General features: G+C 38.3%; 1 protein-coding gene across 13 annotated transcripts in view; it reads right to left on the minus strand.

The window, feature by feature from the left end:
- SLC44A1 (solute carrier family 44 member 1) overlaps window positions 1–13,517 on the minus strand; it is a 197,849-nt gene that overhangs the window by 38,154 nt on the left and 146,178 nt on the right. For 3 of the 13 annotated variants that reach the window (XM_015117153.3, XM_077968379.1, XM_077968382.1), the window contains exon 16: window positions 10,732–13,103. The exons of the other annotated variants lie outside the window; for them this stretch is intronic. In XM_015117153.3, coding sequence (XP_014972639.2) covers window positions 13,080–13,103 — 24 coding nt within the window. In that variant the 3' untranslated portion in view covers window positions 10,732–13,079. Of the gene's footprint in view, window positions 1–10,731; window positions 13,104–13,517 lie in introns of those variants that run through there. 13 annotated transcript variants of the gene reach the window in all.

Raw genomic sequence — 13,517 nt, forward strand, 5'->3', positions numbered from 1 at the left:
CAGCACTTTGGGAGTCCGACTTGGGAAGATTGCTTGAAGCCAGGAGTTGGAGACCAGCCTGGGCAACAAAGCGAGACCTTGCCTCTCCAAAAACAAAGAAAAGAAAAAAAGCTGGGTGTGAGGGTGCATGCCTGTAGTCTCAGCTATTCTGGAGGCTGAGGTGGGAGGATCGCTTGAGCTAAGGAGCTTGAGGCTGCAGTGAGCTATGATGGGACCACTGCACTCCAGCCTGGGGTTAAAAAAAACTTTTTGTATGTATGCCTTTTTGGAAAATAAAAGGGGCACAAATATAGAAACAACTCACACTTTAGATGTGAACACACATGTAAGACTCCTGTATCCTCTCCAGGGTCACCTCTTGGTGCAAACCCACATCTTCTTTGCTCTGGACATCCTGAACGACTTGTGTTCCTCATGTTGCTATATGAGTGCCAAAGTGCTTCTATTCTGGGTAGAATCACCCTCCCACCCCTTCATCATCTGGTTAATCCCTGCTCATCCTTCAGGACTCAGCTGAGACAGCTTCTCCTAATGACCTCAACACCTTCCTCTGTGCTCCAAAGCACTCTACTGATCACTGCTCTCTGCCTCCCTCATTAGGCTGTGAGCTACTTAAGATCAGGCAGTATTTAGCACTGAGCTCCCAGAATATAACTTTGGCTGACCAGAAGAGGTCTCAGGAAATGCTTGTTGAAAGAAAATGGATACATTTAGCACACTGCTGTGGACATGCTTAGGAAATGCATCTGAAATGGGCCTCACGCATCACAATTTCCACGAAATGTGAGGTGTGCATCTCCCTAATCCCCACCTATCATTTTCATCATCCTATTATTTCAAGTCTATCATTTCTATTATTTTTTCTAATCTTTCTAATTTTATCAGATGCTCTCCACTCCTTCTCCTGACCTTTCCCTGGTCTAATAATAATAATAATAAAAATCCTAAATCCATTTAGATTTGACTTAGATTTGTTTTCAAATTGAAAGCCCATTGTCCTAAATTACAATTTATTAAATGGATCCTATCCTTCCTTATTCATTTTATGTATATTCTATTTTAGGTATAATCCCTTATAAATAATATGATTTGTTTTGGAAACTTTCTCTTCTATTCCATTGGCCTATTATCACACTGGTTTAGTTACTATCATTTTATTATCTTACCCAGCTATTTGTTTTTAATGTAATTTTTTCCTATTAAAAACTATAGAGGAATATTTTAAATATACAAATAAGCAAAGAAAAAAACTGAAATTACTCATAGTCCCACAAAACAGAGATAACCATAATTATCATTTTAAAAATGTAAATAGATGGCTTTCATAGCTGGCTTTCACTTAACCATTTTGCCAGATAAACTGATCTTTTCCAAGCTTCTGTAGAATGTACTGGCTGATGACTACTGTATGCGGAATATTCCTGGAGAGGGGCTTCCACTCAGAGGCCTGTGTTCTGTGTTCTCATTCTCAGCATCAGGAGGTTGTGCTAACAAGGGTCAGGTGTGTATATTTCAACATGTTATGTCAGGTGTGGTGGTTTCACTACTGCCAGGATTATTTAAATATTATGTATATTGATAAAAACAATGAATATGCAAGAGTAGTTTCTATAAAAACCCTCTGAAAGCTTGAATACCTTGCAAAGACATAATAAAGGTAAATGCAAAAACTACTACTCTCAAGTTATGTGTAGGTGCAAGGAAACATTGCAAGGAAATTATAAAAATTATTAAAACCTGGGAACCTACACTCAGTGGGCTTCGTAAGCATCTCTAAATTTTTATCCATTTTAATAAATCAATATTTCATATTATTGCACTTTCGGGAGGTTACATTATTGGTGTTTTTAATGCCAAAGACAGTAGACAACTTCGGAAGAGTCAGGAGTCAGAAAGAATATACCTATGTCAACAATTGGCCAATAAACATTTACATGTTGTAGTTTAAAACAATTTTTTCTTCTTCTTTTTTTTTTGAGACGGTGTCTCCCTCTGTCGCCAGGCTGGAGTACAGTGGCGCAATCTCATCTGACTGCAACCTCCACCTCCTTGGTTCAAGCGATTCTCCTGCCTCAGCCTCCCGAGTAGCTGGGACTACAGGCGTGCGCCACCACACTCAGCTAATTTTTGTATTTTTAGTAGAGACGGGTTTTCACCGTGTTGGCCAGGATGGTCTCGATCTCTTGACCTCGTGATCCACCCGCCTCAGCCTCCCAAAGTGCTGGGATTACAGGCGTGAGCCACGGTGCCCAGCAAACAATTTTCATTTTTAATGATTCTCCTCCTTAACCCAATTTTTCAATTAACCAGTTAACTACCAGTGCCTACAGGACTGAGAGAGCATCTACTATACCTTTAAGATGTGTAAGAATATTTATTTCATATAAATGAGATCATGCATTGCTTGAGCCCCTGCTTTCTTCGCTAACTATATTATAAACATTAATCCAACGTATTAAATATTATTTACATCATTGTGAATGCCTACCCAGTCCTTCCTGTTGAACTTCTATTTACGCTTTTTAAAACTTAACATTAAACATGTACCTTTCTTGATTTTCTCTTTCACAGGACTGACAGGAAGCTTGGAATTTAGTCATATGCCTAGCCTGGGATTCTTACATAGCTAATCTCCTTTTCTTAATTTTTTCAATTTGCTTATTACACAACTTGTGTGTGCGTGTGTGTTAAAATTGTTTTATTTTGTTGTAAGCTGTGAGAATCCCTTCTGGAAGATGGAGTGAGTAGACCAACCTTAAATACCTAATATCCTGTCTCCCAGTATGAGGTTACAGCACCTGAGACTGACTGAAGGTCACTTTGTTTTGCCTTGAAGGCAGTTCCTTACTGTTGCCTCTCTAGTCTGACAGTCCTGGCCAGGGAGCTTGTAAGTACCGAGAGGGCTTTAAGATTTCTATTGAAATTGCTGATAAGACCATGAAATGGTCTAATAGCTTAGCTTTACTTTTTCTGGAATCCTAAATTTAACCTAGGTGAATCTGCTAAAATTATTTTTCTTGGAATTGGGACAGTAAATGACATGAGGCATATTATCAAATTAAAGGCATAAAGCATTTCTTATTTTCACTACTATTTGCCACAAGTGAAAAAAACAACGTGTAGAGCAAGCTTGTCCAGCCCACGGCCCGCGAGACGCATGCCGCCCAGGATGGCTTTGAATACAGCTTGACACAAATTCGTAAACTTTCTTAAAAGATTTTGTGTGTGTGTGATTTTTTTTTTCTTGGCTCATCAGCTATGGTTAGTGTTAGCGTATTTTATGTGTGGCCCAAGACAATTCGTCCTCTTCCAGTGTGGCCCAGGAAAGCCAAAAGATTGGACACCCCTAGTAGAGGCACAAACTCAGTAGGTTAGTTCCACAGCATCTGATCAAAGATATGAGGCCAAAGAGCCTCTGGAGGTACCAGCTTCTTTCTGAACCCTTCAACATCTGTAAGAGCTTTGAGCTGTACAGCTATTTAAAGCAGCTAAAATTTTAATCACTACTTACATAGTAAGATAGGGTGCATAAGTTTTGTGCCTCCTGAAAGAATCCTCTAGATTTTTATTTCCTTCGATTTGAGGTTAAGTACAGAGTACACTTTCCATAGCCAAACAGAAAGAAAAGACTTTCAGGTTACCTTTCAGACGTGAGGCTTTTCACAGGCTCTTTAATCATTAGGTAGTCTGTATAACAGAATTACGTCAATCTGCATCAGAACCACTCAAAAAAAGAAAGAACAGTCCAGATTGGTTAATATTCTTCAGAATCTCAAATCCCTCCAGTGTTTAAGCCTCCTCACAATTATCCTGTAACAACTCTTTTTGGCAGGATGATATAAACAGCCAGGACTATCATCAGCTCACATTTGTTAATAAAAGGCAGTTTACAGTGCAGCCTCTCACGAAAAATCCAAAATAACAAAACAAATTAGGAGAGGTATATGGCATTGCAAAAGGTCTTCCACTTAAGAACATCCCTTCCTTAGTCCCTAATATTACCTAAAATTATTGGTTTTTAAAAAGATTGATTTTTCTAAACTTTCAATGGGGCACAGCTACTGCCTAAATGATGGCACCACAGTTTCACAAATGCACTAAACTCAGTACAGATCCAGGCTTCAATTCACGTGCAGACCACTGTACCAGGCACAGTGAATGCTTTCCACGATGGACGCTGTCCAGTGGAGGCTTTTCTTCTTCTTTTTTTTTTTTCTTTTCTTTTTTTGAGAGTGAGTCTCGCTCTGTCGCCCAGGCTGGAGTGCAGTGAGGCGATCTTGGCTCACTGCAAGCTCCGCCTTCTGGGTTCAGGCCATTCTCCTGCCTCAGCCTCCCGAGTAGCTGGGACTACAGGCGCCGCCACCTCGCCCGGCTAATTTTTTGGTATTTTCTTAGTAGAGACGGGGTTTCACTGTGTTAGCCAGGATGGTCTCCATCTCCTGATCTCGTGATCCACCCGCCTCGGCCTCCCAAAGTGCTGGGATGACAGGCATGAGCCACTGTGCCCAGGCCAGTGGAGGCTTTTCTACTCTGCCTGATGATTGAGTTCAGTTGCAATCTTAGCATTCACATGGCAACTCAGACTCCAGCTATGAAGCCTGGCCGGGAAGTGGATGAACTTTGTACTTCAGAAATTGGTTTTAGTACATTTATATTTGTTATTCCGAAGCCCCCAGCACATGCTGTGAGAGACAGAAAGGAATAGATGGGAAATTCTGGGGCACCCTTGCGGCATACTGACCTAATTTGAAATGAAGATGTTGCCCATGATTTTATCAGTCACCACGCTGGGCATGGGGAAGTGTTACAACACAGTAGACAATAACATTCTTTCCTATAAAATTTTATTTATTACATAAAAAATTCTATACATTTGTTAGACTAAAATACAGTTTTCATTATAATTCTGGCAACTGAGTCAGTACACAGAGAAAACTTAGCATTAGATCAGCACTTTTCTTTCTAGTTTATATTTCTGCACAAGAAAAACATTTCAAAGCTCCATTTCATATAGGCTCATTGTTCTCTGAAGCCAGATGGAATTCCATCCAATTCAGAGCTCTTGGAAGTTAATTTCCCAGCAAGATTTGATAACTCCAACTCCAGAAAGTCAATTGCTTAATATACATATTTTTAAAGTCCTCTGAGAGCATAATGCTCCATCTGTAAAGTCTGCACTGTGTCAATAACGACAGTCACAAATACTGGGGCTACAACTGTGTCTGTGGGGCATGTTCAAGCACCTACATGTTTGTTCCCCCACATGAATACAGTGTAGTGACACTGTAACAAGAAAAAAATCCAAAATAATGGTAAGGTAAATGATCCCAAACTATGAAAGGCTTAACTGTGATCCTCCAGTTTATAATGGACAAAGACAAGACAAGATACGAAAATTCATTCTGGCACTACGAAATAGAATGCAAATGGCAAAAAAAAAAAAAAAAAAAAGACAAAAAGGCATCAGATTGAGAAATATGTGGCACCACAATATACTTCTTATGCCACATTACACAGCCATAAGAAATCAAAACACACTGATGTGTGTTTTCTGCTCATATCACCCCATATGCTGGGCTGGGCTTGACACTGGATGTGAAGACTCAGTGCCTAAGAGATCAATAACAGGTCCCTACTGTATTGACTGATCTTTAAATTTGGCTGCCTTATTATTCTAGGAGCTCCATTCTAAACTCGAGGAGTTCAGAAAGGCTGTGCCAGCCAGTAAGTAAAGTTGGACCTTTGGTCTTCAGAAGATAGGGTTTTGTCTTTGGTTGTTTTTTGAAGCCCCTGTCATTTTGCTTGATGCCCTTCACACTTTTCTCCCCGCCTTTTTGTTAGTTATAAGGTTTTTTTTCCCTCCTGTAATCAAATCAGTTAACAACCACTGAACTAACTTCTTTAGGTGCAAGATCTATTAGAAGTGCATTCAGTGGTCCAGAATATTTTGAGAAAGTATAAAAACTTCTTTTCATTATGGAGCTCTTAGTACCCTCATATAGGGAAGAAATCAGAAAACTCCAACAACACAACACAATCTACTAGCATTAAGGCAACACAGCAGAAGAAAAGTTAACTGTCCCCATGTGATCATTTCAGAAAATCAAAATAGGCAAAAACAATAGGGGCCAAAAACCAAGTTCTGAGCACAGACTACTGGAACCTAGAGAATGGGGAAAATCGACTTAATAGTCCCTGTTTCAAATCACCAGCCCCCAAAGCTATCCTATTATTGTCACATTCCTGTGTGGTATCTAATACAATTTACGGAAAAAACAAAAAACAAAAAAAAGTCACGACCTGATTATCAACATGGTAAATGAAGGAGCTCACATTTTCTAGTGGCAACTAGGATGATCCATGGAACCCATTCTATCTGCCCAATTATTCCCAAGTCTTTTTTTCAATGCCCACTTTTTTTTTTACTCATATGATTTAACACATGCTCCCGAAACAGCTCAAATTATAATCCTAGCTGACAGGATGGGTGGATCAGATTCATACACGAAGGTCAGAATATTCCCTTTAAGTCCTACACTTCTGTGACAAAAAGACGTATCAAATTTAGATACTTACACTGGACTTAGGCCCTTTTCTATCCAATATGGGAATTTCCACCAGTGGTCTCTTCATTTACTACTGTGGAAGATTCATTAAAGCTCTTCTAGGCCGGGCACGGTGGCTCACGCCTGTAAGCCCAGCACTTCGGGAGGCTGAGGCGGGTGGATCACCGGAGGTCAGGAGTTTGAGATCAGCCTGGCCAACATGGTGAAACCCCGTCTCTACTAAAAATACTATAATTAGCTGGGCGTGGTGGCACATGCCTGTGGTCCCAGCTACTCAGGAGGTTGATGCAGGAGAATCGCTTGAACCTGGGAGGTGGACATTGCAATGAGCCAAGATCACGCCAGTGCACTCTAGCCTGGCGATAGAGCGAGACTCGGTCTCAAGAAAAAGCAAAAACAAACAAAAAACCCCCAAACTTTTATAGGAGTGTGGGGCGGAGTAGGGAGCTGACTTTTCTCCTTTCTTCACCAGTCAGTTATAACATTTCCACTTTCTTCAGCCTGAAAAGGTAGGCAACGGTTTGATGTCTGACTATAAATCATGAGCCACTGGGATCAAATTTCACAAGAACTTCAAACCCCTTGATGAGTGTCTGCCTGCTTTTTCAAGGGCCCAGGGAGCCTTCCATGTAGATGCAGCACCCTTACCTAATAGTACTAGGTGCAGATGTGAAGAAATTCACATATTCCTAAAGAAGATGGAGTAGGGAAGGGACTGGGGGCGGAGTTCTATTGGCAGAGCAGTCCGAAGCTGCTCTAGTGGGTGACTGGAAAACACTAAAACAGAAAACACCTCACTGATTTATGCAGGGAGAAAAAACACCTTTTGCATTTCTACCTTTAGCATCTGCTCCTCCAACTTTCTACCAAATTTATTTTTTGCCAACTATGGTCTACACGTGAGTTTGCTAATTTATCATCATCTTCAACTGTTCCTGGACATGTTGACAAATATATTTTAAGACAGTAGTATACTGATAACACTAAGCCACATAACGCCATAGCTGAGTTACAATAAAAAGAATCAAGTGTTTTGGTAGATGGATTAGTTACAAAGATTCCCTATTTATTTCTTCTTGGATTTTTTTTTTTTTTTTGGCTCATTGCAAATAATCTGCTACCTTGCCCCAAATAACCCCCAAGGACACACACACACACACACCCCCCCCCTCACACCTCCAAAGAAAGAAAATCTTACTGTTATGAAGATTCAGTGTTGATCATCTTGTTATTCCTTCAGATTAGTGTGGTTTCTATTCCCTAACCTGCTACTAAATTACATAAAGTCTTTAAGTTATAAAAATGATTCCAGGTCAGAAGGTGGTAAGTATCATCTCAAAAGTATCTCTAGTGGAGGCCTAATCACTTCCTCATTTCAAAACACATTATCAGAACAACTTTAGAGCAGGCTTTTGACTTGGGTTCATTAAGACTCTGAGGGGGTGGAGGGGTGGCAGCTGGCAGTCTGAGGGCCCTGAGATTCTATGAGCATTTTGAGTGTTCACAGACATGCGATGTGCATTTGAGAGATAGTCCATAACTTTCTTAAGCTCAAAGAGACCCACTGCCCCTTCAAAATAACTTGTTTTTGAATATCAAATATTAAATTCAGGTCTTAGCAAATAAAAGTGAAACATTTCTGAGACATCTGTAAATTACAATGTTTCCATGTTCAACTAGATCTTCACTAGACCATCAATAAAAGCTTTATTATTCTGAGCTCCGTGTCCTGGAGAAAATCATTTAAGTTGTAAAACTGAGCATCAAAACTGAATAGCCTAATAGGTCTCTAACAATTTCACATATTTTCCACAAATTGACTAATGAATTTCCTTAGAACACATTCTGTCCATATAATTTACAAAAGTGGCAATTGTTCATGCAATATTGAGAAACTGAATCATCATTTGTCTTTACACATACAAAATCAAGACGGGGAGGAAGAAAGGGCACTATAGTATTTCTATAGAAAAGAAAGGTTTTCCACAGAAATCAGTAACTTTAAAAACTGCATTGAAGTTTTCTATAAGAAAGATTTTTCAAAGATTTAAATCTTGGATTAAAATTACCCTCTTAAAATTAAAACGTGGAGTATAAGAATTTGGCTCAAATGTATGAAATCTGAATGGGAAATGTGGTATTCTAAATTCATAAGTGTACACAACATGTGTAATTTTTGTTTTGTTTTTTAAGTTTGCTAGCTTTAGATTTTCTTTTGGCATACTCGAGGGTCTTGCTTTTTTAAAATTTGGACTATGTGCCACTAAGTTAACAAAGGTGAGTTAATTCCAAGAAGCTACTGTGTATGAACAGTGCCTACTTTTCAAAAAGGCTAACACACATTCTTAGTACACAAAGATACATGAATATGCATTTAAAGCAAAAGGCAGCCTATGCTGTGAATACAGAATACACAAATCTCTGCGTTATGCTTTTACTTATGAACCCATATTTTTTCGATATGTATTCACAGACCACTTCTTAACAACTCTAGGCAAGCCATGATAGTGCACTCTTATTTGTCAGATGGAATGTATGAAAAGAATACAGAAATTAACTGTGGCAGGTACACTGATAAGCCTCCAGACTCTGAGAGTTTTGTTGTTGTTGTTGTTTTTAAGTAGCAGTAGAAAAGCAGTAAAGAATTTACTTATTGAAAAGCGAAAGCTTAAAGACCTTTCTGGAGGAAACTTCTCAGAGGCCATGTTAAGGCTATTGGAAAGTCCAGTTTAAATGAAAAGGTTACTGACCAAAAATCAAATAAAATATTCAAGTCAACATTACTGGCAGTTCTGGTTTTGGAACTGATCCCAGAATTCTAGCTTGCAGGCTACAAGATCTCTTGAAATGGCTGTTAGTAGCCAGTGATAGTGCATGGTGGAAATGGTTGAAGCCTCAGGGGCAGTGATGTGGCCTCACACATATGTGGTGCCTGCAGTTCCTGTAGCTGTTCTGAAGAGTGAGGGAGAGGTATTAACTCTGCTCTAAAGCAGTTTGGGTCCAGAATAAAGGGGTCAGTGCCTCATACCCCCTACGGGGGTGAAATCCTAAAACTGCCCAGGGAAGGCAAGGAAGCCCTTGGCAGATACCAAGATCAGTGGTATTGGAAATCACTTACCATCAGCAGCTTAATGCCCTTCGTGGGGGAAAAAAAAGAGAGAGAGAGAGAGAGAGCATCTCTACAAAAGAAGAACATTTCTAGCATAACTTTAAAATAAACTCAGTAAGTGCCTCCTCCTTAACCATTATGGAAAAAGTTTGGGGACCAACATACACTTAAGCTACTTAAGTTGTAGTGACTTAGGACTTAATTATCTTATAGGATAAAATAAAAACTTTAATCCTAAACATTAGCCATTGCATTAAATGGTTTAAGGGAACAACTGGCTTTGAGCTCTGCTCATCCACGCAAGGATTATACAATCTCAGTGCTCTAGCTAAATTGCTAATGTTTTATTACTACTGCACCGGTAAGCCTCTCATAGAAGATGGGTCTCTTGGATTTACAATGAAATATAACTTTTCTCTTCCGTATTATGGAAGACCTTATTCTTGAGGCAGGAGCTTAGAAAGTCTAAATTATCCACCAGAGCTTTAATTATCTGATGGCAGAAACCATGATACTCTGGTCACTACTACAATTGACAATAGAGGACCCCAACTAAAACTCTAGAAATATGAGTCCTGAATGCAGTTTTGAAGATTCACCACAGAAGAAGACAAAAACCACAACACAGAATCAATGATTTATAAAATTATTCGGGTATCCACATTTCACAGATAAATTTCTGTTCTTCATCTATTCTTCTCACTTGGGCAGAAGATGGAAGCAGTGAGCGAATAGCAATAAGGCAGCCCATAGCTAGCTGAAGAATGACTTGAAATGAATGAAAAGAGGCAGCAGGAATATCCAAACATAACCTCAACATATTTAAATATTGCTTAAAATCTTCTGTGAGGCTTTATCAAATTAATCAAGGAATAAAGCTCATGAGAGAGTGATATTCCACATATTAAATATCTCTCTGTGTGTGCCTGTGTAATGTATATGCATATCTGCATATTTCTATATGGCACATGAATTTACTTAAGGAAAACAGCCTGGCAAATAATTTGCAACTCAAATGACATGGTTACACATAGATTATAATTTCTAAACACAATGTTAGTAAAACAAAATTTATTTGTAAAACAGGACCTGTTATATAAAATGGCACACAATCAAGTTATACAAAAATACAAAATTTCTTTCTGATTACAGTTCTAGTTGCAAATGATAATTAGAAAGCATTCCTGGTGGCTTCCAAATAGCTGAGATTGCGAGCATATGGAACAGGGAGCAGCAACAGTCCATGATGCAGGGATGTCCAAGTGAGTAGAACCTAATTTCCAAGTTCAGGACTTCCATCAGGTCACTTTGGAGGGACACCTCTTTAAATTGCTAGCTCCTGGAATGTCTTCTGTTTGGATACCCATCTTCTAGAATTTTGCCAATTCTAAATTTAGTTCCCAATGTTTGTGAAAGTCCAAAATCTGTGTGGCTATGAAACAGATGGTATTCTGAATTTTCTCACATGATTTGCTCTCTCATCTATTTGGACAATTGTTAGTTACATAATTATATTTATTCCATATCAGATGAACAAAAAAGAACAGTGATACTGTTTGGTGATACTAGATGTTAGATGTTAACTTCTGGAGAATTATTCTTTCCAAATAGCTACTCTTGCAATGTTGGTTTCCCAGATCTTGCTAAGACATGAGCTCTTAATTGTGTGTATGTGTGTGTTTTTTAAAATCCAGACTCTTATTGCAAATATTCTGAAAAATCAGAAATATTACATGAACTTTGAAAAGAAACCAAGGCATTTAGCAAATTTTAGCCTACCTAGAGTAAAGAACGCCAATACTTAAAAAAAAATACCATTTACCTTTTGCAGCAATTTAGAGGTCCAACCCTTTGAAAGGAAGCACATTAGCAAACAGCTGCTTATGAAGCCCTAGTGACATTACTTGTATGCATTTCCATAATACCGGTCTCATTCACTGTCTAGTTCTGGTAGGAGGCAATGCTTTCTTTCAAAAGATTCTCCTTCCATGGAATGATAAAATGCTGAGGCTTTTTTTGTTTTTTGTACAGAGCCTGTATTTAGTGCAATAAGTTTAAAAAATTTGCTCTGAAATATTTACTTTACATTAACAAAAATAGCTTTTTTTAAAAAAATTGTAACAAAAAGGAGTTATCGCATAAACAGATCATGAATTATTCTTAGCAAATTACACTTTTTTTTTCTTAAAGCATTCACCATTACAATAAGCAGAACAATGGAATATTAGCCATTCATATCTGGTAAGCTTCAGGAATAAAAAAGCAAAAAACCCCAGACCTACCCCCAAACAAAAAGAACAGTCACACTGGAGGATCAACACATTAGCCAATTCTTCAGTTAAACATCGTAGAACTCTGGATACTCAATGAATTGCCAAGGAGGGGAGCACCTGCCAGTGTGTTTTCAGATTGTATAGCAAGCATTTGAATAAAATGGCCATTTAACCCTAAGCCACTGACGTTACTCTGAAGCAGAAGCCCAAGCACCGCAATTTTCAATGCTTTATGTTCCATGTTTCTGTCCCTTCTTTATTCCTCCCAGCATTACTTAATCTGCAAATCAATACACAGAAACTTAAAGGCTAAACTCGCTGGGTGCCCCAGCTTCCTTTCAAATCAGGCACACAAATGTGTGGAGGATGCTACTAAAGTCAAAAAGGAAAGAAAGACAAAATATAAGGAAAAAGTTTGCATACGAAAGATTATCTACCCTTTTCTTTTTTTACCTACTTTCTTTTAAAGAAGCGTTAGGGTAAACTACAAATACCTGAGGAGTTGGTTACCTTTTAATGTTAGCTGACAAATGTATGAACTATTATGAAAATTCCCATATTGGGCCCACTTGTATGTTTCTAAAAGTAAAATGACATGGCTTCTTTGATTGGGGAAAACTGATTGGAGTAATTCCTTATTTATCTGAAAGCATATGCCTAGTCTTGACTCACTAGGACTTATGCATCAGTAAAATAAGATCTTGATTTTATACACACATCAGGGAAATCACCCCTGAATAAACTTTAGACATAATTTGGTACAATAATTTTGCCTATTTTTAAATAACTAAAGTTAAAATCTCCTCTAAGTTATTAAAAATGTTAATCAGATATGAATTTTAACACTTCCATTAAGACAATTACAGTTGAAAACATTAAATGACGGAAGTTGCCTTGTAAAAGCCACCCGTATGAAAGGAGTACATGTTTGACAAAAATAAGCATAAAAAAGGTATTAAATCCCTGTTCCTTTTCTCTGATTTTGGCTGATTTATGTGTGTGTGTGTATATACATATACATATATACACACATACATATACATATATACACACACCCACACACACAAATACATAGTTATGTGTATATATTGTTTTGGAATGTCAATGGGTTTCCATAACCGTCGGCTAGGTTCAAGCAGAACTTGCTCCCGAAGCCTAGAAAACAAAGTCATACAGAGTATAATCTTAGACAATTACCATTAAAAGGAGATCATGAATGATGTTACAAATATACACATGGTCACAAACAGCAAGATGGCAAAATGGACTGAGAATCCTTCTCCCCTGAATTCCTGGAGCTGAAATTCTTACGAATGTTGAAAGTCACACTTTCTCCAGGATCATCTCTGAGATACACAGAGCATACTTCTCTAGCCCATGTTCCTACAGGGTCTAGGATTTTTCCTCCCTTTTCTCTTTAAGTTCTTTGCTATATGATAGCAAGCAGTCAGTCAGAAAATCTCTTTCCTAAACCTTTTTATCACTTTTGGTACATTTATCCAAAATCACTTTCAAAGAATCATAAAAAAAATTCATAAATCTTTAAAGTTTCCTTAACTAGTGAGCCTC

The sequence above is a fragment of the Macaca mulatta genome, chromosome 15 (genome assembly GCF_049350105.2).
Source record: "Macaca mulatta isolate MMU2019108-1 chromosome 15, T2T-MMU8v2.0, whole genome shotgun sequence".
Classification (NCBI taxonomy): Eukaryota; Metazoa; Chordata; class Mammalia; order Primates; family Cercopithecidae; genus Macaca; species Macaca mulatta.